General features: G+C 47.6%; 1 protein-coding gene across 3 annotated transcripts in view; it reads left to right on the forward strand.

The window, feature by feature from the left end:
- ABTB3 (ankyrin repeat and BTB domain containing 3) overlaps positions 1 to 26,940 on the forward strand; it is a 307,439-nt gene extending 280,499 nt beyond the window's left edge. For all 3 annotated transcript variants that reach the window (XM_004269409.3, XM_033427550.2, XM_004269410.3), the window contains 6 exons: positions 3,058 to 3,163; positions 6,604 to 6,706; positions 8,793 to 8,874; positions 15,826 to 15,894; positions 17,762 to 17,875; positions 24,784 to 26,940. In XM_004269409.3, the coding sequence (XP_004269457.1) occupies positions 3,058 to 3,163; positions 6,604 to 6,706; positions 8,793 to 8,874; positions 15,826 to 15,894; positions 17,762 to 17,875; positions 24,784 to 24,993 (684 nt within the window). In that variant the 3' untranslated portion in view covers positions 24,994 to 26,940. The remainder of the gene's footprint in view (positions 1 to 3,057; positions 3,164 to 6,603; positions 6,707 to 8,792; positions 8,875 to 15,825; positions 15,895 to 17,761; positions 17,876 to 24,783) is intronic.
- Positions 26,941 to 27,611: the final 671 nt, after the last annotated feature.

The following is a 27,611-nucleotide window of genomic DNA, read 5'->3' on the forward strand; positions in this document are numbered from 1 at the left end:
CATATTTTATAGGCTGCCCCTCTAGTGGAGTATGCAGTATTTGTCTCACGATTTAGACCGAGATTGTGGGTTTGGGAAGGATGCCCACCGAGGTAAAGCGCCTTTCTCATCACATCAGGTGTACATGCGATCGATATGACTCATCACCGGTGATGATGACCTTGACCACCTGGCTGAGATTGTGTTTGTCGAGTTTCTCCACGGCAAACTTACTGTTGCCTCCCCCTCGCTTTCCAGACTGTGCTCTTTGGAATCAAGTCACTGTATGCAGCCCTCACTTAGGAGTGGGGAGTTACGTGCCTCCCAGATAATTTTTAAGTGCTTGAGGATTGTCCCTGTGGAACAGACAGCCCTTGTCTTTACTTTCTCAGGTGATACAACACATAGTGAAGTTAGGAAGTGAGGCCGAGCTGTGAGTTCCTGGAGAGACGGGATCTTGCTCTGCTGCCTCTGCTTGCCCCCAGTATGGCTCCTTTCACAGTGCCGGTCACCTCTTAGATGCTGAGTACAGCTTCTCTTACGGGTCACGAAATCCAGGAAATGGATCTTCATTCCTTGCCCCGAGTTGATGAGATGGGCTGACTCACCAGCAAGCCTCCCAAGACAACCCCAGGTGCAGGTAGTGAGACCAGCACCGTTCATCACACAGTCTGCACAGAGCATCTTGCAGGTCACAGGTCTCATCTTTCTTGTGATCTGCAAGTATTCACTGTGCATCCCCAGTGTGTCGGGCACGCTGCGGTCAGAAGGAAGGTGAAATAGGCAAACTCTAGATGAGCTGGATTAGTTTCTATTGCTGCGGTAACAAATGACCACAATCTAGAGGCTGAAGACAACAGCCATTTACTCTCTCATGGTTTCCATTGGTCAGAAGTCCAGGCACAAGGTCTCGGCTGGGCTCTCTACTTAGGGTCTCACAGGACCAAAATCAGGGGTATCAGCAGGGCTGAGTTCCTTTCTAGAGACCCGGGAAGAATCCACTTGCAAGCTTATTCAGGTTTGGGTAGAATTCAGTTCCTTGTGGCTGTAGGACTGAGGTCCCATTTCCTTCCTGGGGGTCAGCTGGGGGGTCACATTTTGTTCCTAGTGTTGGAGCCTGCATTCCCTCTCAAGCTCACCATGTGGCCCCCACCGTCTTCAAGCAACAGTGCATCAAGTCCTTCTCAGGCTTCCAGACCCTCTGACTTCCACGTCTCCCCCATCCCTTCTGAATTCCTCTTCTGCCTCTAATTTTAAAGGCTCATGTGATTACAGTGAGCCCACCCAGATAATCCAAAGTAATCGCCCCCTTTTAAGGTCAACTACTTAGTGACCTTAATTACTCCTGCCAAGTCCCTTTTGCTCTGAAAGAGAACATATTCACAGGCATGGTATCTCATGATATCACAGTCCCAGGGGTTAGGGCACGCAGTCCTCTAGGGGCCACAGTACTGCCAACCACCCCCCGTGCTTCTCCAACATGAGTATGCGTGGGGATCACCTGTAGAGCGTGTTAATGTGGATTCTGATTCAGTGGGCCTAGGAGGAGAGTCCGCATTTCTTGCAAGCTCCCGGGCAATACTGCTGCTGCTGGTCGATGGGGCACGTTTGTGTGGCAAGACTTTAGACCAAAGGAAACAAATTGACAGTCCCCAGCCCAGGTCAAACCCAAGACAGAATTTCAATATATGAAACGTGTGGGTCTCAAAACAAAGGGAGCATCAGAAAACTTGTTAAAATATTGACTGGTGGGCCCCACCCCCAGCCCACCTGAGGCTGAAGTCTGGGATGGGACCTGCGGATCTGCAGTTCTAACGAGCTCCCAGGTGATGCTGATGCTGCTGGTCATAAGGTATCATCTTTGAGAGCAGAATCCCTTTTTCTGTCCAATAGGATTGCATCTCCTTAGGCACCTCTGTGGACCCCCTCTGAGGTAACATGGTGCCTTGCAGGATCAAAGGGTTGGGTTTTCTTTCCATAGGTTGAGCTGTGATCCCTCTCTTTCAGGAACACAGTGAAGCAGATTCAAGAATCAGAACTGCTAACATCATTAATAGTCCCAAACCTGTCTTTTAAAATGAAAAATAACATTTATTGTTTTTATGACCAAAGCAACACTTGTTTATTACAGAAAATATAGATAAAAAGAAAAGGGAAGACATCATCATCCCACCCAACGGTAGCTACTCTTTTTCCAGACCTTTCTTTATACATCCAAATATATATGTAGCATTTTACTTCCAAAAATACATGGTACAAATTGTGTTGTAACCTACTTTTCTTAATATACTGTAAATGTCTAGCTATCTACCTCTGATTTTAGCCCCTAGTTTCAACCCCCTTCACCCAGTAAAAAGCATCCCCAAAAATGCTCTGATTCCTGAGCTTCCTTCCTGCACACCTGCAGTTGGAGGGAGATTAATGAACAGCATGGGCCCCAACGGGAAAGGAGGAGAGAACGTGAAGGGCGAAGGGCGATCAGAAACAGGCTCCCTGAGCAACTGGGGCAGCTGTAGTTTTGCATCACAGAACTATTCCCCTCCCCACACACACTTTTTTTTGGAGGAAGTGATTCAGCTGAGCACTCCTGGATCTGGAAATGCCTCAGCGCCAGAATCAAATTCAGAAGAAAACCGAATCAGGAGCGTTTGTATCTTGGTCATGGAGAGCACAAGAACAGGACCCAAAGGGCTTCCTGCTGTGATTTTCGGGATAATGACCTGCTGCCAGAATTTTGGAGTATTAATAAAGGTGTGTTTAGGGTGAAAAACTTATTTTCCATCCTGTGAGTTACAAAACTTGTTTTCTAATGGATAGTAAAGAAATGATTGGAGCAAGAAAGGATTTAATTACAAATTAAACTTCCACCAATGAACCTGCTAGAAATAGTGGACAAACAGAGCAAGCAAATCCAGGGCCTGAGGGGCAAAGTGAACGTGTGATGTCAGGGGAATTTCTCTGAGAATCTGCAGTAAGTCTGTGGGCTCCTCTCGCCTGGGGGGAGGAACCCATTGTTACAGCACAGCTTGGATGAGTGCACAGCCCCCAGCAGTGTGAGCCGTTCTTTCCTTTCCACAGAACGAAGTGATCAGCCAGCAGCTGTGTGTCATCTTCACTCACTGCTACGGGCCCTACCCCATCCCCAAGCTCACAGAGATCAAACGGAAACAGACCTCGCGCCTGGGTAAGTGCTTCCCGGGTCCTGCCCTGCGCTGTTGCTTTGTGATTGGAGGGCAGGGAGCAAGCAAACGCCATAAAAGAAGGTGGGAGTGTTGGAGGGCAAACGAGGTGGAGACTGGAGTGAGGGAGGTGGAGATCGGGATGTCACCTTTGTTATGCGATTAAACTGTTTGGAGAACATACCTTGGGGGTGTGGACAAGGGAACTCGCCAAAATCTCATCCCTCCATTGAGTGCCTTTCTACTGCAAGTCACCGACAGTGACGGGCTGCCCAAGACCGTCTGAGCCCACGCACTTCCAGCAGCCAGGTAAAGTCCCAGAGAAGGCTGAGCTGTGCATGCATGGCTGCTCTCCCCCAGCCTCCCCTCTAAGAAGTCCCTCCTCCCTGAGATGGAACAAGCTGGGGACAGTGACAGTACTTTTCACCCTTCTTTGACCCTGGCATTGAGCTGGCCACAGCAAAGCCCCTCGCCTACTCTCTCTCAAGCAATCCCTGGGCCACCGCAGGAGGCACACAGTGTCATCCTGGTCAAAGCTGAAGAAAGAGAGGCTCTCAGAAGCTGCAGCATCAGTTCAGGTGGAACTGGAGCTTGAACCCAGGTCCCCCCAAAGCCACAATTCCATCATTCTCCAGTCCGGCTTCTGGGGTTTTCCAGAAGAAACCTTTCCATCAGGCACTGATTTCATTTGGAAGATCCTGAGTCTGCTTGCAACCTGGTTGATCAGCCTGGCAAGAAGGCAAACACCCAGCTGCCTTGAATCCTGAAGCATGAACCTTCTGTTGTGAGGGCCTCTCTCTCACTGCCTGGGGGTTATAAAATATTAAAGATAAAGGACTCCCTTTGCCATGAAGGTTGGGGACTTTCCTACTTCCTGTTTCCTCTTCCTGTAAAGACCAGGAAACTTTGGAGAAATGGAAGCATCTGAAAAATTCTACCCTTTAGCAAAACCCCTACTTTTGAAACAGGTGAGCTAGTTTAAATTAATGAAAAGGCTAAATTCATGAAACTGTTTTAAAGTATTTTTGTTCCTGTCATGAATAACCTGTTAATTTAAATGATACAACTTTTATGCTAAAATGAAAAACTGAGCAGTTGAATCCAAATTGTCTGGTTTTCTTTATGCCCATTCATGTAGGCAAACCAGAATGTACTAAAACTGCTGGTAGTTCTTACCTTGTAGAAAACAGGTGTTAATTAAAATATCAGGGCAACAAATTATAAAGATCAATCAAATTAACAGACTTTAGAGATTGAAGGTTACATTGCCAGGACATAGCAATAATCTCTGACAGCTGGTGCCTTACAAGACACCCTTGTTAGAGCAAACATTTGCAAGGGCTGTTTCACTGATGCAGCATAAAATCTGCTTTCCTGTAGCTATAGGAGAGGAGGGAACATTTTTTTTCCTCCTGAACTTGCTGAGATTTCTTTCACCAGCGATTAAAAGGGCCTGGTTTTCAGCCCAAGCATCGGAATCCCAAGGGTTATTAGCACCAAGAGAATAAAGGCAGGCCTGAGAGGCTCAAAGCTCACAAGATGAAAGAAAAAGGACATAATTACTAATAAGTGGAATATGGAACAAATAGTGTTTTGCATCTTCAATACAGCATTTCAGGCTCAGATAACTAAAGGTGGCCAAATAGTAGTTCCTTAGGAATCTACTTGAAAGGAAAGATAAGAGTAGTGACAAAGGTTCCAAACTGGCATCTCTGTAGGGCCAGGCAGGTCATAAAAATGATTGAAATGAGTTTGGTGTAAGACAATAGGGGAGTGGTGGGGACTATGGCAAACTGGAGAGCACATGCCTTATTTTTTATAGTATGTTGTCCTCTTGCCCTCCCAGTGAATTCTGGGGGAGAATGGTAAAAAGAGCTAAAGGTAGGAGATATTAGCAATTTGGGAAGCAGGAGTGGGGGCTAGTTGGAAGTGGACAGTGGGAATGAGAGAGACCCAGAGGAGGGAGGCAGGTGGCTGAGAAGAGGGAGAAAGTCACTCCAACCTGTTAACGGTCTTTAAAGCAAGTGGAGAAGTGTTAGTCAACGCTGGGGCCTTCCCCTATAGCCTCTCTTCCCTTTACCTGGAGAGTTTTAGAAGTTTGGGTTTTGTTGTTTTTTTGTATTTTTGCGGTACGCGGGCCTCTCACTTCTGTGGCCTCTCCCGTCGCGGAGCACAGGCTCCGGACGCGCAGGCTCAGCGGCCATGGCTCATGGGCCCAGCCGCTCCGCGGCATGTGGGATCTTCCCGGACCGGGGCACGCACGAACCGGGTCCCCTGCATCGGCAGGCGGACTCTCAACCACTGCGTCACCAGGGAAGCCCTTGTTGTATTTTTTTTTTAATAAAAATTTTTTTTTTTAAGATAGAGGGATTACAGGTGATTTTGACTTCTTAATGCTTTTTTTGATATGTTTTAAATTAAAACTTTTTTATTGGGAAGAGGTGAGGTGGCTGTAGGTACGGACAGAGAAATATGAGTGGAGGACATCCAGGACCACCCGCTGGGGCGAATCAGCCAGGAAGGCAAATTCTGGGTCCAAGTTACAGCAGGGCCTGGGCAAAATGGGGCCAGGCCAGGGGTCTGACTTAGAAGCCAGGTGGGGTGGAGCCGTGTAGGGGTGCACGGGAGTGTTGGTGGATTTTCCCGGTGAGACAGAAGTGCTGAGCTGAGGACAGACTGGCACCTTCTGTAGCCCCAGGAAAAATGGCCAACACGACAGGCAAATCGGAGGATCCCAGTGCTTAGCAATCAGGCCCTGGAGTCAGAATGTCTAGGTTCACATCCTGGCCTCTCCACCTGCCATTTGCTTGGCCAAGTCACTGTGACTCCTGGCGTCTGTGTCCCCAGCTGCACACCTGACAGCCGTCCCTTTCTCCCAGGACTGAATGAGTTAACACGTGTAAGTGGCAGCTCAGTAAGTACTAGAGTACTCGTTGTACAAGTAGTTATACAACTTCTTTATTCTTGGAGTTGAGGGCAGGGGCCTGGCTCATTTGCCTCTGACTCTGAGAAAAGGGCTTGGATTTCGGATCGCCTGGAACGCAGCAGCAAGGGGACAGCTCTTCAGAAGCACTTCTGTCCGGCAGGAGGGCGCCGAGCTTGAGGAGGAGCGAGGTGGGGGGGTGACTTCCTTGGAGGTCAGCGGGGTGGATGGTCACCTTCCACACCTGACAGTCATCTGAACTCGGGCTGGGGGCGAGGCTTCTAAGGGGAAATGCTACTTTTAGTCGCGAGTAAGCTATGAAGGTTTCCTACGAGAAACTGAATTTCAGTGATTTGAGTGTTCCTTTAACTGATTCTGTCTCCTGTTTGGTCACTTTCTCTCCAATGAGTATTTTATCGCCATAGCCTCCCTGTCAGCTCTTACGGGCACTTTTCCAAAAGGGGAATCCAAACCTCACCCTTCTCTCCTCTAAAGCTACCCTCTCTCCCTTTCCTGTTCCAGATCCTCATTTCCTGAACAATAAAGAAATGTCAGATGTTACCTTTCTGGTAGAAGGAAGACCATTTTATGCCCACAAAGTGCTGTTATTTACAGCCTCTCCAAGGTATGTGTCATCAATTTTGAAAGCACTGAATTACGAGGGTGGCTATTACTGTTCTCTGAAATTCAATTTGGGCGGTATCGTCACTGAACTGGCAGGTTTTCTTCTCAAAATCAAGGATCCAAGAGTACAGGGCATTTGTATACCGTGTTCAGGCAGCATGATTCACAAAGACAAAAGGGGGAAGCCACCCAGGAGTCCATCAGTGGAGAAATGAATTAAAAAATACCTAGTGTATACATGTTGTTCAGCCTTAAAAAGGAAGGCAGTTTTGACACATGCTACAATGTGAATGAACTTGGGAACATTCTATGAAGTGCAATACGCTCGTCACAAAAAGACAACTACTGTATGTTTCCATTTATATGAACCTAGAGTAATCAACTTCATAGAGACAGCAAGTAGAAGGGTGGGGATGGTGGAGCTGGAGAGGGGAATGGGGAGTTGTTTAACGGGGACAGGGTAAGTCCTGGAGACTGATTGCACAGCGATGTGAGCACACTTCACGTGAACATTACACTTAAGAATGGTTAATACAGTAAATTTTATGTTACATGTTTAACCACAATTTGGAAAAAGAGTACAGGGCTGACACTAGCATAATCAGCAGCCTGATTATGTGGCTTAGACAGGGCACCGTTCCTCTAGGCAGACGGGGCACATATCGGGCAAAAAGCTTCGTGAGCAGAGCGTGGATTGGATTGTAGCTCCCTCAGCCAGGTGTCCTCATGCAGCCTGAAAGCTCATACACAGAAGCCTTGAAAGGCCTGCTCTCCAAATATCAGGGAACTTTGACATAAGCCACCCAAAACACAGAGGTCCTGAACCTTACTTTTCCCTGACTCTGGAGTGACAGTAGTATAACACCGTCCCTGCTAGCTCTGCTACAGCCCTTGCTTCTCCTTTTGATTTGAGTAGAGATAGAGTTGACCATTTAGAACTGCATTATCCCGGGACCTGAACAGGGATCGGTGAAGGTGGGCAGAGAAGTAAGTGATGCTGAATGAGGAGAAGGCAGGCTGCCAGGGGGTGAGCAGAGGGTAAGGACACTGGGATCCAGAAACGGAACCCACTTCCAGGTCACTAATGAAGCTGTGTGGCCAACACTCCCTGGGTTCCTAAAAGCCTCCTGGCATCTCCGGTGTCCCCCCAAAACCTAATACCCCAAATGTCTGCTTTGCCACTGCAAGAAAAATACACTGTCCCTTGCAAGGTTCTCAGTTGTGACACCATAGAAGAACTAGATCAGTATTGTACCAATGTTAATTTCTTAGTTTCAACAAAGGTACCATGGCTGTGTAGGATGTAACATTGGGGGAAGCTGGGTGAAGGGCATCCTGGAAGTCTCTGTATGATGTTTGCAACTCTTCTGTAAATCTAAAATTATTTCAGATTTAAAGTTTAATTTATAAAAAGAGACACAGCTTAGCTTATTTCTAAATGTATTGAGTATCCCTGTGTTCCACTGACTGAGTCTCTACCCACAAGGAGCTTAGTTTAGTCAGTGGCAGGAAAATGCACCTCAAACCCCAGACAGAAGATCACCCACATAGGGAGATGGCTAGGTAATCCACAGATGTTGATTAAATACCTACAGTGCATCAGGTCCAGCCTGGCATAGGCTCTGAGGAGGCAGCAGAGGCAGAAATGGCAGAAGTCCCTGCCCTCTTGGAGCAAAGGTTGTGTGGGAGGGGGGAAGAGGGAGGTGGAGAGCTGCGTGGGCGCCTGAGGAGCTTGAGGCCTGAATCAGGAAGGACTCCAGGAAGAAGGCAGCCTTTGTGATGGGCCCTACAAGGTGGACGGGGTTTTAAAAGGCATTTGTTCTTTTCCAATCACCTGTTTGAGAAATAATTTAACAGTTCCAAACACTGTTTTTAACTTTAGAGTTTTAGTTTTAACTTCAGATTGAATTATGGTATCATATCAGAAGGGGGAGCATTATGTTAAACAATCTATGGATACGTCATTGTATTTCAGAGTGGGAGGGGATACAAGACATTACATGTTCTGTCATCAGAGAGCTGAGTCTCTTGCAAGCTGTTGATGTCTTTTTGAGTCTTCTTATCTCCCTCTTTATGTTCCTCCTCAGGTTCAAAGCCCTCCTCTCTAACAAACCAACAAATGACAACACCTGCATAGAGATCGGATACGTGAAGTACCCCATCTTTCAGGTAAGCCCCTGCTGTGGCCTGGAACCCTGCTGGTAGGTGCGGGGCACCAGTGGGTCCCTCCAACCCTCCACCTGTGGATGAGCCACTGTACTGAGTCATCAGCTCCTGCACTCTTGGCCCCCATCTGCACACTGCCCCTCCCACTTACCATCCATTCATGCCCACAGCATTAACTGAGCACCTACTATGTGCCCGACACTGTGTTGGGACCTGGAGACACAAGGATAAAGGACATTCTTCTCCTGGGGACTCACAGTCCAGAGGGGGTAACTCTGAGTTACAATATAAAGTGGGCTGTGCATGAGAGAGGGGTGAACCAACAAGCTATGGCGACTCAGACCCGGGAGACTGGGGAAGGCCCCTGGATGAGGTGTCACTGAAATATTGCAGGCTGAGGAGAAGCTGGCAAACCACGGGGAGGCTTAGGGCTTAAGAAAGGGAGTTGGAACATTCCAGGCAGAGAACAGCTGGTATGAAGTCCCCAAAGGCGGTTGAGCCCAGTGTGATCAGGAACCAGTGGACTTCAGGGAATCCAGTGTCATTTTAACATTGGTCTGAACCTAATGTAAATAGGAAAGGAAGGTTTGTCAGAGGCCAGATGACATTGCCGTGTCTCCCTCCATTTGAAATCAGTACCGTTTGGTTTATGGGGCGCCTCTAAGGGGGCACAGCAGCTTTCTTCCCCTTTCCTCCATTATTCATGCCTGATTCTTTTTTTTTTTTTTTTTTTCTTTTTGGTGGTGGTGTCTTTGTCTGGTTTTGGTATCAGGCTAATGGTGGCTTCATAGAATGTCTTCAGGAGTGTTCCTTCCTCTTCAATCTTTTGGAAGAGTTTGAGAAGAATTGGTATAAGTTCTTCTCTGTACGTTTGGTAGAATTTGCCTGTGAAGCCATCTGGCCCTGGATTTCATGCCTGATTCATAAATCCAGCCTTGCAATGACATTCTCGCCACTAGGAGAAATTCACACCCCCATCTGGCCTTGCAGCCCTATCTCTGAAGCTCTGAGTCTCATTGGGGGCATGGAGGCTGGTGGGCTGCTTATGTCCAGCAGGGGGCCTACCGGGGAGACTGTGGCCCCTCCGTGCTGTCTTCCCACAGCCAGGGTTAGTCGGCCAATGTGGGTGATCTGGGGATGGAGTTTATAGGATTCTGAACAGGACCTGTTTCCTCTGGTTCAGTTCTGGAAGGACAGCCCTGGGGAAATGTGGGTAAGACTCAGGCTGGCCCTCGGGAGGCTCACATTCCAAGAGGGTTGAGGAGACCACTCAGACATAAGCAGGAGGCAAGCACGGCCGTAACCAGGGTCATAGGGCGGGGGTCCTGATCTAGGCTTTGAAGGACAGAGCTGCGTTTCAGGATCTAAATGCTACCTTCCCCAGTTTAAACAGCTGCATTCCCCTGTTTGAAACCATTGTCCCTCGTGTGACCTTGAACAAATTACCCAGACTATCTGAGCCTCAGCTTCCTCATCTGGTGAATAGGAGAGAGAGGGTATTCCAGAGGGAGAAACAGCATAAACAAAGGCACAAAAGTGGGAAATCACGGTGTGTATTTGAAGGAAAGTGATAATAGTCCATTCAGCTGTGTCTTAAGGTATACTGGAGATGGAAAAGGTGCATTGGAACCACATACTATAAGCCAAGTGTGGCTGGCCAGATGATGGTTCTTCCCTCCACTGGTGATTGACCCTGGTCCCCCAGATCCTGTGATTCAGAGGGCTGCCAGGAAGCCACCATGACCTCACACTAAAGCCCACTGAGGTGTCAGTATTTCCACCATTAGAGATGCATTCCTTTGGTTATGTTGAAACTTCAAAATAAAGAATCCTTATGGAATAACCATGCACAAGACACTGTCTTCTCTGAGCCTCATTTTCCCCATTTTTAACTCCAACTATGAATGAGGCACTGACCTTTGCTTGCATGTGGTTATCTGGATTAATCTTGCCACTTTTAGAGGTGGGGAACTGAGACCCAGAGAACTTAGTGCTGGTCAGTGACAGAGCCATTATTTGCACCCAGTCTGGTCCAAAGAGGAACAATAATAAGAGCAGCTCCCATTTCACGTGCTCCAGCTACGTGCAGGGCTCAAAACCAGTGGTTCTCAACGTCAGCTGAGCAGTGGAATCATTTGAGGAACTTTGACGATCTCCAGTGTCCAGGCTGTAAATCAGAATCTGGGCTGCGGCCCAGGCATCAGCATTTTGAAGTATCCACCCTCTGCCATCATCCAGAGGCATGTGCGGCCAAGGTGGAGAACCAGTGCTCTAAGTTACAGTGGTTCTCGAAATTTAGGAGGCATCAGAAACTCCAGGGGAAGTGCTGGGGGGGTGAAGGGAGTTGCTTGTTAAGATGCAGAAAACTCTCTAAGATGCAGATTCCTGGGCCGCGCCCCCCAGAATTCCTGATTCTGTAGGCCTGGGGTGGGGCCCGAGAATTCATGTTTCTTACAAGATCCCAGGTAATGCTGATGCTGCTGCAGGGAGCCACTCTGAGCACCACTGCCCCACATCATCTCGTTCAGTCCTCCCAGCTCCCCCTCCAGGTGGCTCTTCTCCCACCCAGCAGACAAGGTAGAGGAAGTGGCCCGAGCTCCCACGGCTCATCACAGCCAAGCTGAGCTTCAGACCCAGGCCTGGCTGACTCCCAGACCTGACCTCTTAACTGCCTCCCTGCTCTGGGGCCTTGGGTCCTCCCTAAAAATCGCCCAGCCCGGGGGAAAGGTCCATTAGCATTTGGAGCATGAGCCAGATGCTGGAAACCACGTGCCCCCCCAGCTCTCCAAGTGCTCATGGAGGGAGCACGTACGCCATCAAGCATGGGACTAATTGGGGAGGTTCTTGTCATCAGAACCCGGCTTGTAGTAGGCACTCAATAAATGTGTGCTGTGGGAGCTGGTTAAATGAGACACCTATGTGGAAAGGCATAGCCCCAGAGGAATCATAGGCCTGTAATTGCTTTTGGCTGGATTAGGCTTCCCCGCCACATTAGCCTCCAGTTACTGTAATGGGCAGAGAAGATTGAGCAGGCCCTGGGGACTCTTCCATGTGCCTGCCCCTTCCCCATAAAAGAAGAAAAGCCTTATTTGTGGCTCAAAATAGGCCAAGTAGGGCTGAATCTGACCCAGAAGGAGGCTCCCAGGGGCCTGCTCACTTCACTTCCATGCTGAACAGAAGAATTTTAGTAAATGAGGCAGCTTTGAGTTTCCTCCCTGCAAGAATATTTAACATCATACACGGGCAAGAGCCCCATGCAGCTGAGGCTGCACCTGGGAGCAGGGCCTCCACGAGGCTGTGGACGCCGTTTACATCCTGCTTCATGCAGGCGGACCGCTGCCAAGAAAAACAACTCCATAAACAGGCCCTTTGGCCTAATAAGGGTCCATTTCGCCCCCTTGCAGGAAAGGCTTGTGCTGGCCAAGTCTGAAGGTGACATGGCTCAGCCCAGTTTAAATTCCATGAGCCCCAGGTTCTCCATCCATGCTCTTGAAAGAAGCATTTCAAGTCAACAACCCAACATGAGGAAATGAGATAACATGCTTTGTAACTGGAGCGGCCCTGTGTTCAGGACAGTTATTATTATGGCTCTTACCGTTATTATTCTTGGTTTGGCCTTTATAAAAGAGAGATGCTAGGGGAATAAATGGATTTTAATAAACCAAATGTCCCAGCATTCACCGATGTGGTGTTTTAGATGCTTATGACCCATCAGGTTTGGGGGAGCGGGGCGGCTAAATAACGCTACGATATCATTTCACAAAGCCTCAGCCATCACCATTAAAGCACCGCCATCTCTGCAACAGGCAGGTGGCCAGAGCTTGGGAGACTCAAATGCAAAAGAGGACGGGCAGGCACTGGGGAGGCAGAGATGGACGAGACCCAGTCTGTGCCCTCAGACTCCAGCGGGAAGTAACACCGCAGTCACGTGTGATGGGCTGCCCGGCACGGGGTGGGAGGCAGCTGAGAGATCTGAGCAGATCTGAGGAGGCTTCACAGAGGTGACCACTGAGCTAGATCCCGAAGGAGGGGCCAGAGATCAACAGGTGGAGAAGAAGGGAAGGGCATCCAAGCAGAGGGAACAGCGTGGGCAAAAGCAGAGGAGTGAAAGTGACGGTGGTGGTAGGTTCTGATCAAGGCAAATGGTTGGGAGCGGTCAGAGTGAAAAAGGCAGATGTTATCAAGGTTAGGAGGCGAGAAGGGCAGAGTGGCAGGTGAGATCTGAAAAAGTAAATTGAGCCGTAGTAGCCGTATTCATAACAGCAGAAAAGTGGAAACAACCCAAATGTCCATCGGCTGATGAATGGATACACAAAATGTGGTACATCCACACAACGGGATATTGTTCAGCAATAGAAAAGAGGTGAAAGTGATACATGTGACAGCAGGGTGAACCTTGAAAACATTCACACTAAGTGACAGAAGCCAGACACAAAAGAGCACATGCTGTATGATTCCGTCTGTATGAAATGTCCGGAACAGGCAAATCACAGTGGTTGTCAGCACAAGTAGGAAATGGGAGAGACTACTGGTGGGCGTGGGGTTTTTCCTGGGGGTGTTGAAAATGTTCTAAAATTAGATTGTGGTGATGGTTGCACAACATTGTGAATATTCTAAAAACCATTGAACTGTATACTTTAGATCAAAGCATTTTGTGTCATATGAACTCTATTTCAATACAACTAAATAATATATACATGTTTTTTGAACAATTACTGTTTTACTGAAGTATAGTTGATTTACAATGTTGCGTTTGTTTCTGGTGTACAACAAAGTGATTCAGTTATACATATTCTTTTTCATATTCTTTTCCGTTATGGTTTATTACAGGATATTGAATATAGTTCCCTGTGCTATACAGTAGGACCTTGTTGTTTATCTATTTTATATATAGTAGTGTGTATATGTTGATCCCAAGCTCCTAATTTATCCCTCCCCCTCCCCCTTCCCCCTTTGGTAACCATAAGTTTGTTTTCTATGTCTGTGAGTCTGCTTCTGTTTCGTAAATAAGTTCATTTGTGTCATTTTAGATTCCACTTATAAGTGATATATGGTATTTGTCTTTCTCTGACTTAACTTCACTTAGTATGATAATCTCTAGGCCCACCCATGTTGCTGCAAATGGCATTATTTCATTCTTTTTGTGGCTGAGTAATATACCACATCTTCTTTGTCTATTCATCTGTCAGTGGACATTTAGGTTGTTTCCATGTCTTGACTATTGTAAATAGTGCTGCTGTGAGCATTGGGGTGCATGTATCTTCTCGAATTAGAGTTTTCTCTGGATATATGCCCAGGAGTGGGATTGCTGGGTCATATGGTAGTTCTATTTTTAGTTTTTTAAGGAACCTCCATACTGTTCTCCATAGTGCCTGCACCAATTTACATTCCCACCAACAGTGTAGGAGGGTTCCCTTCCTCCACACCCTCTCCAGCATTTATTGTTTGTAGATTTTTTAATAATGGCCATTCTGACCTGTGTGAGGTGATACCTCATTACAGTTTTGATTTGCATTTCTCTAATATTTAGCAGTATTGAGCATCTTTGCATGTGCCTATTGGCCATCTGTATGTCTTCTTTGGAGAAATGTCTGTTTTAGTCTTCTGCCCAGGGTTGGGTTGTCTTTTTTTGTTATTGAGTAATATGAGCTGAAAAATGATTACTTTAAACACACATGCAAAAAGTAGATTGAGATCAGTCACAAAGGATGTTAAATGGCCTGAGTAAGAAAGTGGCAGCACATGGCAGAAGCACTCCTGGAAGAAGGTTTTTCAACCGCAGAGAAAATTGAAGAGCTAACATTTATTGAGTTCTTGCCATGCACCTGCCAGGCCCCTGTTAGGCCTGTTACATATATTAACTCATTTAATCCTGATCACAACTCCATGACGTAGGTCATATTATCCCCACTTTACAGATGATGAAACTGAGGCACAGAGAGCCTAACTTAATTCAGGTCACCCAGCTTTTAAGTGGCAGAGCCAGATCAGAAACTGAGGCAGCCCAGCTCCAGGTTCCTTGCTCCTAACCACTGTTCTATATTAGTCACAGACTCTCAGAGCCTGAAGGGACCATAGAGGGCAGCCCAGTCCAAGCACCTCATTTTATAGGCGCCCCCAAAATGGAATGTAACAGTCTACAGATTTTTCCAACACACCTTTATTAAGCCCAGGCAGGTAAAGTCAGCATGTCATACAGGCAGGCAGAAAACATTAGAGAGTAGTGGAGACAGTAGCCAACTGGGAAGGATACACACCACCTAAAAAATTTATACTCAGCTCCATGGGAGGTGGTGACAGCCAATACTAACACATCCTTAGGCTTCATTCTACTTGAGGGACACCAGTTTGCAAAGCTCTGGGACTCTGCACACCATCCCGCATCCTGAGTCACATGTACAAAGCCTGGCTTGGACAGTTGGACAGTTCACACCATCAATGAAACGTTGAAACCCTGGACCCCTGATGTCAAGTTATAATAAGCAGGTGGTTTCACCGTGGCTCAGTCACCCTCTGGAACTTAAACAAGAGGTTTCTAGTCAAACCAGGCCATGTTCCCAGGGGGACTGCCGCTGGTGTAGGGTCTTTAAGCCACACCACGTGTGCTGCAGTTCTGGGCAGCTCGGTGGGGTGGGAGGTAGGAGGACAACCCGTGATTATCACTCATAGATGGGGGAAAACCATCCTGGAGAGCAGAGCTTAGAATTGTTTAATTTGGCCCCGAGGATGAACCACAGGGAGACAGATGGCAGCACGGTGTAAGGAAAACTGTCCAGCCTATACAACGTTTAAAGGGAGCTTCTCCTGAAAGGCAGTGATCCGGCGGGAATGGCCGCCCTTAAACAGGGGTGTCATACAGGGACTCAGAGCCAGCCCGAGGGTTTGAGTGGATGGCTTCAAGATGACTGTGTCTGTGTGCCATTGACACTTTGCTCACTGTGTTCTGTCTTCCAGCTGGTCATGCAGTACCTCTACTACGGTGGCCCAGAGTCGCTTCTCATTAAAAACAACGAGATCATGGAGGTAAGGAATCCGCTGTGTCATTGAGTGGGTGGCACGCACGGGCGGTGTCTGGGGGGAGGCTGTGCTGGGTCTTCACTTGGATGCAGGCTTTGGGGTCCTGCCTGCCTCCTTAGATCTCCCAAGGGCTTCTCATCAGAGCCCCTCCCCCGGAAGGCTGGGGCGCTGGGGGCGCTAGTCTGATCCCTTTCAATAGCAACTGAGTGAAGCTGAGTGAAGCCCAATTTTAACTGGCTTTGGCGGGTGGAGGAAAGGAAATTTACTGAAGAGTCTGAGGCTAGCGCTAGCTTCAGGCACAGCTGGGGCTCAAATAGCATCATCAGGAACTATCTTTGACGACTTCTCCCTTGTCATTTGTAAGAGAAATATATGGTCTGAAAGCATTCCTCAAATCTCAGCACGTCCACTGAGGCAGAAGCCAAGAACCAGTTACAAAGCTCTCCTGGCCTCACTCAGGCCCCTCATTCCTGCAGCTCCCTGGCTCTCCCTGTCTCCTGTCCACCTCTCGTAACTCTGCCTCTTCTGCCCTCCCTGCTCCTTCCTAGAAGTGGAACTCGTGTCAAAGCTGGTAGCTTTGAACCAGAAGCCAAAATCACTTTGATATTCCTGAGCGAGAGAGCCAGGAGCCCATTCAGGTGCCTGAAGTCCAGGGTGGCTGATGAGAGATGTCAGAACACTATGAGTTGTTCAAGAGGTGACACCACATGGTGGTTCAGACATGGGCTCTGGGCCAGACTGGGTTCAGATCCAGGCTCTACCCCTTCTGAGCTGTGTGATCTTGGAGCAGTAATTTAAACTCTCTGATCCTCAGTTTCCCAACCTGTAGAATGGGGATAACAATATCTACCCCATTGGGTTTTGAAGATCTTAAGAGTTTCTATTTGTAAGGTGCTTACTACAGTGCCTGGCTCGTGTCACAGGGGCTGTGTGTTCACTGGGGGCCATTTATCCTTTTGTTCTTACTCTGCGAAACCTTCTGTGGTCACTCCCCCGCCCCCCAAAGTTACTCTCCTGTCTCTCTGGACGGCTCCTCTGACTCGTTACAACCTCAGGACTAAACTACACTCTGAGGACTCAGACTCTTTTGTAAACCTTTTTAAAAATTATTTTCAAATTGAAATAATGAACATACATTTCAATCATGTAGATAATACAGAAGAGCTTTACAATACATAAAAAGCACCTCACCCAGCCACCCCCCACCCCATCCTCCCAGTCCTTTCCCCAAAGGCAATCCCTTTGAACTCTTGCTTCAGCCCTTTCTTCCCCTCCCCAGAGCCTCTGTTCAGCATCTTCCACGGCCAGGTGCCGTGCTCAGGGCTGGAATACAGCAGCTATGCAAAGGGACAGAGATGCCTGCCCTCCTGGTCTCTGGAGAGGGCGACAGGCATGACATCATGTCTGGTGTGAGAAGGGCTGTGAGGAAAACTCAGACAGGGTAGGGGGGCCGGATCGTGATGGAGGGAGGAGTCCTGAGGTGACATGTGTGTGGAGACATGCATAAATGGAGGGAGTGAGCCACATTGATACCCACCTTGCGGAATAAGAGCGTCACCCTTATTTCTGGATGTAACAATTTTAGGCATTTCTGCTTGACCTCTTGCTGTAATAAATGTAAATTTGATTCACTTCGACCCCACCCCTCCCCCCTGCCATCTTCCCCTGCAGTTGAATTCTGTCACTGAGTCTTTAGTCCTCTCATGCCAGCAACAGCTCTAGTGTAACCTTCCGGCTTTAGAGTGATGTCCGACACTTTATTCCCGGTGCCTTCACCTTGGGTACCGCTGTGGGAGGTGAAGAGTTTTCTCACCATGGGCGTTGCTTTCCTTCCACCTCCCAACCTCTAACAGGCTCTTTTCATGGTTTTTAGCTTCTGTCTGCTGCTAAATTTTTCCAGCTGGAGGCTTTGCAGCGACACTGTGAGATTATCTGCGCAAAGAGCATCAATACCGACAACTGTGTGGATATTTACAACCACGCCAAGGTAATCGATCCCGTTCTCGCTTCCCGAGCACCACCACCCCCCCCCCCCCGCCCTGACGCGGGAGAGACTTTCTTTGCACACACTCTGAGTCCGGGTAGAGCGCGGATGCTGGGCCTGTGCATTTAGGCCAGCCGTCGTCACTCCTCCCAAGGTCTGCTTCCTGCTTAGAAGAGATGTCTTTCCCTTCATCCGCCCCTCCAGAACACAATGAAAGCAAGCAAGCAGAAGTTTCAAAAGCAGTCATTCTCAAACTGTAGCATGCGTATGAGTCACATCGCAGACTCTGATTCAGCAGGCTCTGGGGTGGGCGCTGGTCCTGCGTTTCTAACAGGCTCCCAGGTGAAGCCTCTGCAGCTGGTCTAGGCCACACCTTGAGCAGCACGCTTCTCGAACAGTGGTTCTCCAAGTGTTGTCTCCAATCCAGCACCATCAGTATCAACCAGAAACTTGTCAGGAATGTATATTGTAGGCCCCATCCAGACCTGCTGAATCAGAAACTTTGTGAGTGAGGTCTGGCCGTCTATGGCTTCCCAGGCCCTCCAGGTGATTCTGGGGGTGTTCACAGGTGAGAACCATTATGCTAGAACTGAGGTTCCCAATGCTGGCTGCACGGTAGAATCACCTGGGCACTCACTTAAAATCCCCATGCCTGGGGCTTCCCTGGTGGCGCAGTGGTTGAGAGTCCGCCTGCCGATGCAGGGGACACAGGTTCGTGCCCTGGTCCGGGAAGATCCCACATGCCGCGGAGCGGCTGGGCCCGTGAGCCATGGCCGCTGAGCCTGCGCATCCGGAGCCTGTGCTCCGCAATGGGAGAGGCCACAGCAGTGAGAGGACCGCGTACCGCAAAAAAAAAAAAAAAAAAAAAAAAAAAAAAAAAAAATTCCCCATGCCTGGGACCTATCACAGACCAATTCATCAATCTCTGGGGGTGGAGCCTGGAAAAAAGGTATTTTTTTCATAGCTTCCTGGGTGATTCTCAGATGTGCCAAGATTGAGAACAGGCTGTCAACCCTAGAGAGGTCCAAGGATTCCTCCTACTCAGGTGGCCCCAACACCTGGGGAGACATTTGGAATCTCGGTGTGGCCCTTCACCCCAAAGTTCTCTGCAGGGAAGCCCAGGAATCTGTATTTTTAACAGGCTCCCAGGGCAACCTTTGTGATTTCAGCCCTAAGGCCAGTCTTCACTCCAGTTTCTGGAGTAAAATCAGTGAACCACCGATTTCATCCAATTCACTTCACAAGTGGGGATACCGGGACCAAGAGAATTAAAATCGTGTGTCCAGGTGCCACTTCATTTTGGTTCATGTGCTCAGGACAGGGGGATTAGCATCTGCTGGGAAGAAACAATGAAATAAGTTAAGATCAGGAGTTAATTTAAAACAAAGCACTCTTCTTTGGTATAACTGGAGCTCAGCACACATGCCTCTCACATCCACGGTTGTAGAGTGACAACTGATGTGAATAATGGTTACTCTGCTCGTTGTGAAAACACAGGTTGCGTTTGAGATGTTATTTTCTGTTTTACACCAACATTCCCTGAGTCCTTTCCAGGTGCAGGCCTCTGTGCTTCAAGCTTTGTTGCATTACCTTTTTAAATCCTCACCACAACCCTTTCATTAGTCCCATGTTATAATAAGGAAACTGAGGCACAGAGAGGTGAAGTAACTTGCTTAAGGTCACACAGCTATTACAGAGATTTTTTTCCATTGTGGTAAAACATACGTAATGTGAAACTTACCATTTTAACCATTTCTAAGTGTACACTTCAGCGGTATTACGTACATTCGCATTGTTGTGCAACCATCACTGCCATCCATCTCCAGAATTTTTCATCTTCCCAAACTGAAAATCTATACCCATTAAACACTAACTCCCCATTCCCCCCTCCTCCCCAGCCCTGACAACCATCATTCTACTTTCTGTCTCTGTGAGTTTGCTCTAGGTACTTCATATAAATGGAATCATATGGTATTTGTCTGGCTTATTTTTGAGGCTGGCTTCTTTCAGTTAGCACAGTGTCCTCAGGGTTCATCCGTGTTGTAGTGTGTGTCAGAATTTCATTTCTTTTTCAGGCTGAATGATATTCCATTGCATGTATGTACCACATTGTATTTATCCATCCATCCATCAGTGGATACCTGGGTTGCATCCACCTTTTGGCTCTTGTGAATAATGCTGCTATGAACAGGGGTGTGCAAATATCTGTTCCAGTCCCTTCTTTCAGTTCTTTGGGATATTTGCTCAGAATGTAAACCTAGATTTGCCTCACTCCAAAGCACAGGTTCTTCCTTGTGTTTATTGTCTGGCCTAATAAATGTTCAAAATATTTGCAATAATCCTTGCAATAATACTCAAAAAAGATTTTCTGATTGCTCATCAGTAAATCAAAAGGTTCAGTCAGGCTACTCTCTACCCACACACACTGGATGTTTGGGTTAAGTAAGGGTTTTACCAAAATCTGGTCTCTTGGGACACAGCAAAAAAATTTTTTTTAAAAATCTTGAACTGGTTACTTTGCAAAAAGTAACCAGAGAAACTGGTTACTGGCATCCAGAGAAATGGCCTCCAGAGAAACTTTCTACCCAGGAAGGGGCCCAATTAGTCTCACGGTCCTCTGCCCCCTCCCCTGGCCATTGGACACCCAGACTGCCCTGTGAACCCCACATCCACAGTGGCTTTGCTGTGGCCTATCTCCTTGGCAGCAAGGCCTGCGTTCCACAGTCCCATTTTAATAACTTCAGGATCCTTGGCAGGCAGCTTCTGTAGCTCTCTTTTTATCTAATAACACACCGGATGCAACATGAGCCCGGGCTGGGAATACATTAGTGCTACAGGCTTGGAACACCTATGGCAAAGAACTGCCTCTTTCATGGATGTGCCTCTGCAGCCAGAGCTTGGTCTTTTGCAGACGCCAGCCTCTGTCTACCCTCCCAGGCCTCATCCTGGAATGTTTCCAAGGTCAACGCCTGCCCTTCCTGACACTTGCATGGAGAACGGGACAATGCCAGCACCCCTTGCCCTTTCTATGTGCCGCTTCCCCTGTGCTGTGGATCCTGCAGCTCCCGCTAATGATAACCTGCCACGTGGATTCTGTTACTGCCAGATTGTGCTGCATGCTGAGGCTAGTTTAGTAAAAGAGACAGAAAAGAAACCAATACTCGGTTTGGAACCCCAGGAAATGCAGGCGTTGAGATACTAACAGCCATGCTTCAAATGTCAACAAGCTCTTGGCAACATTACCTCTGTTCTGCACCTAACCATTGGAGACAGCTGTGGAGTTTTCCAGCCCAGAGGAGAAGCCTAGCCCATAAATGCATGGCTTCCTCATCTTTCTTTTGCTAGCAAAGCTGTCCCGAACTATTCAGTCATGAAGAAGAGGCCCTGGAGCTTCTGATGGCCCTTTCAGGGTGTCTTTCAACTTGAGAATAAGAACAAGCTGGTTCATCAGATTGAATCTAAGCTAATGCAGTAAGCTCAACGGGGCATTGTGATGGGAAGAACATGTGTTTGGAAACCAAGGGATTCATTCCCTAGTGTTTATTGTGAGCCCACTGTTTACCAGGAGGTGTATATACATCTGAATAAGAAATTAGTAAGATATGGTCTCTGCACTTGAAAAAGGTACTGTCTAGGACAGGGGTCAGCACACTTCTTCTATGAAGGTCCAGATAAGTATTTTCACAGAGGCCATGCTGTCACTTTGATCCTACTCAATTCTGCCATTGTAGTGAAAAGCAGCCAGAGACAATATGTAAATGAATGGATGTGGCTGTCTCCCAATAAAACTTTATTTACAAAAACAGGTGGTGGGCCAGATTTGGCTCACAGGCCTGTAGTTTGTCAACCATTGGTCTAGAAGGTGAGAGGTCTGGTCCCAGTTCTGTCTGTAATTAGCTGTGTAAAGGTAGGCAAGCATCTGATATATACTCACCATTCAATAAATATCACCAAATATAAATGGAAGTACTTATTGTGCTTATTCTTCTCCAATTACACTAACTTGTGATGAGAGACACCCCTATACAAAGCAAGTGGCTAGGTGTGGTAAGGGGAGAGGGTCTCTCTCTGTCCACAGAATCAGAGATAGGCAACTCTGAGCCTTAGTTTCCCCACATGTACAATGAGGCCTTTTCTCTGTGACTCTAAAAGGAGGGTTCATGTTGAAAGAATGAAAGCATTCCTAAGAACTCTTCCAGCTCCAGGATGCTAGCATCTCTGTGAACATTTGTGTGGTAACAATCCTGCTCACCTGATAAAGCTTACCAGGCCCCCTAAGCCCTTCAGAGACCACAGAATTACCTGGTGTGTCCGTGTCCTGAATGCGCAGAGCATGGTACCCTCCAGTTCACACCCCCTCATTTTGTAGCTTGGGAAACTGAGGCCCAGAGAAGTGATTTGACTTGCCCAAAGTTGCACATGATTTTTATGAAGATAGGTCATCGACTCAGTGAATTAGCACATGGTGTCAGTGAGTTCGAGGTACAGGCTTGGGGGAGTTCCCTAGTGGCCTAGTGGTTAGGATTCCAGGCTTTCACTGCCGTGGCCTGGATTCAGTCCCTGGTCGGAGAACTGAGATCCCGCAAGCCATGTGATGCAGCCAAAAAATAATAATAATAGTTTTAAAAAAAAGAAAAAAAGGTTACAGGCTTGCTCCTTCTATGGGCCAGTTAGCTGAACTAGGTTCCATAGATACAGTCAACTCCTCTTATCCCAACCTAGGCACCTAGTTTGTCCACGTGGGTCCCTGGATTTAAATGAGTGAGATGAGGGTAATAATTATGAATAGTTTACATTTAGCATGCCAGCTAACATTGAGTGAGCACTGACTACAATGAGCCATTGTTCTGAATGTGCCATGTATTATCTCATTTAATGCCAGCGACAGCTTATTAGGTAGGTATTATTATCTTCCCCCATTTTAGGGACAGGAATATGGAGGCACAGAGAGATTAAATAACTTGCCCAGCAGCAGATGGCTGGAGGTGGCAAAGTCTGGATTAAAAACTCATGCAGATTCCAAAGCTCCCTCCCTTAGCTCCCTTCCTAACCTGCATCCCCTAAGTGTGACAGATGACAACTCTGCCATCAGTTATGTTCCATTCAATCCCCTCAACAGGTCTATGATGCAAGTGACATAGTTCCCATTTTGAAAATGAGGAACCTAAAGCCAGAGGCCAAGTGACCCAGCCCTGGTCACATATTCAGAAAAGTGGGGGAGCCTCAACTTGATTCCAGGTGTCCCGCTCATTCCACCGTCGCCCTGTTGGCGCTGCCTCATCGTAATTCCACCATTCCACATGGGGCAGCTTAAAGTGCATCTCTGGCTTAAGGACAGCATATTGGGGAGTTCAGAATGGTAAATTCCACATTTAGATAATTTAGATAATTTAGCATCTAAATAAAGCAGCAGGATATCATCTCAGGGAGCATCCAGCTCATTGCAAAAGAGAGACTTACAAGCTTTGAAAACTGTAGAAAATGTCTGAATACGGACACAGCTGACCTCGTATGCACATTTGCTTCTGCATCTCAAACAGCACACTTCCACCAAGCACGCTTCCACCAAGCACGCTTCCACCAAGCACACTTCCACCAAGCACGCTTCCAAGGTTGAATGGTATCAGGCCGGAGGCAGTGCATCCTAATGGTTAAACACACAGCCTTCAGGACTTGAGTTACCAGGGTTCAGCTCCTGGTTCTGTCCTTGACATGTGTGAATTTTTGTCAGCTACTCCCTTGTCTCACTTTCCTCATCTATAAATCGAAGGTGGTAATAGTACCTGCCTCAAGGAAATTTGAGGACTTTGAGATGATGCACGTGAAGTGCCTGGCACGGTGCTCAGCACATGATATGCTGTCACTCAGTGTTTGCTGCTGGTGTCACTACTCTGAGAACTAACTGTTCATTCATACATTCAACAAATCCATATTGTGTCTACTGTCTACCAAGCCTTCTTCTTGGGCTTGTAAAGTGAGGCAGGTCAATGTCATCCCTTCCGTATTGGTTTAGTCTGTCAGGAACTATGTCTCTTGATCGGTTTCTCAACCTTGGCACTACTGACAATGTGAGCTGCGTAATTCTCTGCCAGGGGGTCTGTCCTCTGCATGGTGGGGTAGTTAGTGGCATCCCTGGCTTCTACCCACTAGATGCCAGTAGTACACACTCCACCCCTGCCCCCGAGTTGTGACAACCAAAAATGTGTCCAGACTTCCAGATGTCGCCTGAGAGACAAAAATCACCCCTGGTCGAGAACCACTGCCCTAAATACAGGGGGTAGGTAGGCAGTGCCCACTCATAGGATGGTTGTGAGAATTAAGTGAGCTAATTGATACTTGTAAAGAGATTAGAACTGTGTCTGCAACTCCGTCAGTGCACCAGTTATCTGTAGTGGAGCAAAGAGACTCAAAACCCAGTGTTAGTACATGAGTTGACAGCATGGGTGGGCTCTTCTGATCTCAGCCAGCCTTGCTTCTGAGGTCAGCTGGCCGGTCGGCTGTGGCTGGCTGTGCTGATCCTGGCTGGGCTCTGTCGCTGTCGGGTCAGTTTCATGTGGTTGTTGAAGCTGCAAGCAGGCTAGCTCAGGCTTGTTTTTGAGGCAGAGGCAGGGTTCTGAGAGAGAGCACAGAAGCACACATGGCCACTTGAAGCCAGCTCAGAGCTGGCAACTCTCACTTCAACCACGTTCTCTTGGCCTGAGCAACTCACAAGGCCAAGGCAGGGAGAAATGGACTCAGCCCTTTGACGGGAGGAGCTGCAAAGTCACATACCCTGGGTGTGAATACAGCAAAGGATGCAGAATCGGGGCCACTGTCGCAGTCTACTTTAACAGGTGTTCGCCATCAACACGTGTGAAAACAGGTGCTTTCAGAAACATAACCATCTCCTGCTTCTTCTCCACTCTCCACAGTTTCTTGGAGTCATGGAGCTCTCAGCATATTGCGAAGGCTACTTTCTCAAAAACATGATGGTCCTCATCGAAAACGAAGCATTCAAGCAGCTCCTATATGACAAAAATGGCGAAGGGACGGGCCAGGATGTGCTCCAGGACTTACAGAGGACGTTGGCCATCAGGATTCAGTCAATCCACTTGTCATCTTCCAAAGGTTCTGTTGTATGAAACGTCCAGTCCAAAGAATGTTCCCCGGGGACTTGCCAGTTCTGCTGCTGCATTGGCTTCACACGAACATACGAGTCTCACCTGGCGTCTGTTTTTGGCTGGGCCAAGGAGCTGCTCTTACTGCCTCAACTGCTCTTGAATAAGCAAATGCAGCTCTCATGAGCTCCTGTTGAGAAACAAAGGACATGCCACTGGCCTGCAGGTCAGATTACAGCTGGATCCAGAGCTAGAAGGCCAACGTGGGGCAGCCAAGCTGACCTCATCTGAAAGCACCCCTGGGGCAGTTGAACACCCCTTGCCAGGGACCGCTGTCCAGCAGATAGACTGAGAACTAAAGGTCGTTCAGGTTCCAGGTTGACAGTTGGAGAACTTCACTGCACCGACCCTGAAAAGCATTATATTTATTACACATTACCTTAGTAGCTGCAATTCCGCAAGAGTTAAACCATGGTAGCAAATTGGTGAGACTGTTACCAATGACGAAGACATCATTTGGCATATTTTTAGGGGTGGGAACTTTTTAAAATGTTCATTAAAAAAAAAAACCCCAAAACAGGGTAGCCTTGTAGTTTAAAATATATTTCTAAAAGCTTAACAGTTCATTTTCAACTGGATTGTGTTTAGGGATCTGTGTTTTGAGATTTCTTTTTTTAAAGATACAGTTGCAGGTCTACACTGTATAAACATGCATCTGAGAAGATATTACTATATTCTGCACAAGGTGAAATAATAACCTTGCCTTAGTGATCATGGTTACCCAAAAGAGCTGCACTGCCAATAATTAACTCAATAGTTGAAAAAAACCTGCATGCTAATCGTGATTTCGGGGTGAGAATAAAATCCCCCACATAAAAAAAAAAAAAACATGCATTTGCATGGGCCTGAACCTGTAAAATGTTATGTTTGTGCTTCATTTTTGCCAAGGTAAAAATGTCCCATCACTTCTTGCTAAAAGTCCATTTGGTGAAACTAACATATCCATTTCCTTTCCTAGTTAGGAATGATGCTGGGATGCTTTTGCAGAAATGTGTTCATAGATGATGCTGCATAGGGGATGGGGGGGGCACGTCAGAGAATTTACTATTAACCCCAGAGTTTCCTCTGTATTCTCAGAAGATGTTCATAGTTTGTTACTAGCCAGAGGATATGACTATGTTAGATTATTTTTAAAGATGAAACATGTATGATAGGATGGATTCTTTCTGTATTCTGAGAGTGTACAGTATAGGGTTATCTATAATGAGAGTTTATGTCGACAGGGTTCCGTTTGCTTTGCCATATCTTATAAGCAAAAGAGATTAGTGAAGTGCCACAATATTCCAAATAATTTTTGAGTCGCTGCCTTTTTTTTCTTGTCCTGTCATTTGAAACCTAGATAACATGCAGTAAAAACTAGGAGAATGACTCGTACCCTTTAGGATGGCAAAGTTTCGTTGACAAAACTATTTCCTAGCATGCCTTTGGGAACTTGTGCGCAGACCCCAGAGTCTAAAGGAGCTGCTGTTCAAACGTTGTACTAGCTCCCTGAGCCATTGTTCAGAGGACCAATGTCAAGTCGTATTTCATGGGTATGACCCATGGAGTACTCGGGCCACATCTGTCTACAGCATTGGCTCTTCTGTGATGCTGATACACAAGGCCTCTCTTCCACTCGGTCATTTGCAAACCTCCCCAGCCCCCAGCATCCGATGAGGAAGGGGAAAAAAAAACTGCCTACAGAGGAGTCCAAGTCACAGATACACAGCACATCCTGAGTCATTGCTGTCTCTCGCCTCCTCCTGTCCGAGATGCTGCGTGGATGTTTCCTTAACCGCGACTGACTTCCCTGTGAATGTCTGATGCTAGCTCTGGGCCTCTGGGCATTGATTTGTACAGTGGCAACTCCTGACGGGCTTCTGTCATAGTTTGGTGTGCTTTCTCTGTCATTAAAAGAAATGATTTTCCCAAGCCGTGCATTGTTTGTATGGTACCAGTGAGCTCTCACCCCACAGTTGGAGCCTGAGAACTTCACTCAGTTAAGAGATCGGAAAATGTGACCCTGCAGAAAAAAAAAATCAAGGGAAATGAAGATGCTAGATAAAAGATGGTTGCTCGTGTCGCTGACTGCCTTCCACTCTGCCAACTAGAACTTGGCTAACCAAGCTCTAGTCCCCTGGGTCTGCAGACACCTCTGGGTGCCACCCTTGGATTTCCTTCCCATCAGGCAGAGGACATACAGGTGCCGCCTGTCATTGCCTCTTGCCTCCTGCAGCTAACTCGCCTGCAAAGGATGGAGTTCTGACTGTCATTGTGTGCCTTGATGAAGCTTTTGGGGAGTGGGGGAATGGAGAAAAACAGGTTATCTCAACCTGGCATGTCCCGCCCCAAAGGGCAGCATGAAGTGATATTTGTGGATGGTGGCAGCATTCTGGGATTAGGGGTGAGGGTCATGGAGGGACAAGCAGCTCTCCCCTTGGGGGTCAAACCAAGTCCCCAGCTGGTCCCCTCTGGCTCCTGACCCAGCCTGGGCCCAACCCAGGCCTGGTGGAGATGAATACCTCTGGCCTATCCACAGAGGCCTACAGGAAGCCAGGGAGAGGTCCAGGCAGCCCCTGGGGCCCTGGGCCAGTGAGGCCTGG

The sequence above is a fragment of the Orcinus orca genome, chromosome 11 (genome assembly GCF_937001465.1).
Source record: "Orcinus orca chromosome 11, mOrcOrc1.1, whole genome shotgun sequence".
Taxonomy (NCBI): Eukaryota; Metazoa; Chordata; class Mammalia; order Artiodactyla; family Delphinidae; genus Orcinus; species Orcinus orca.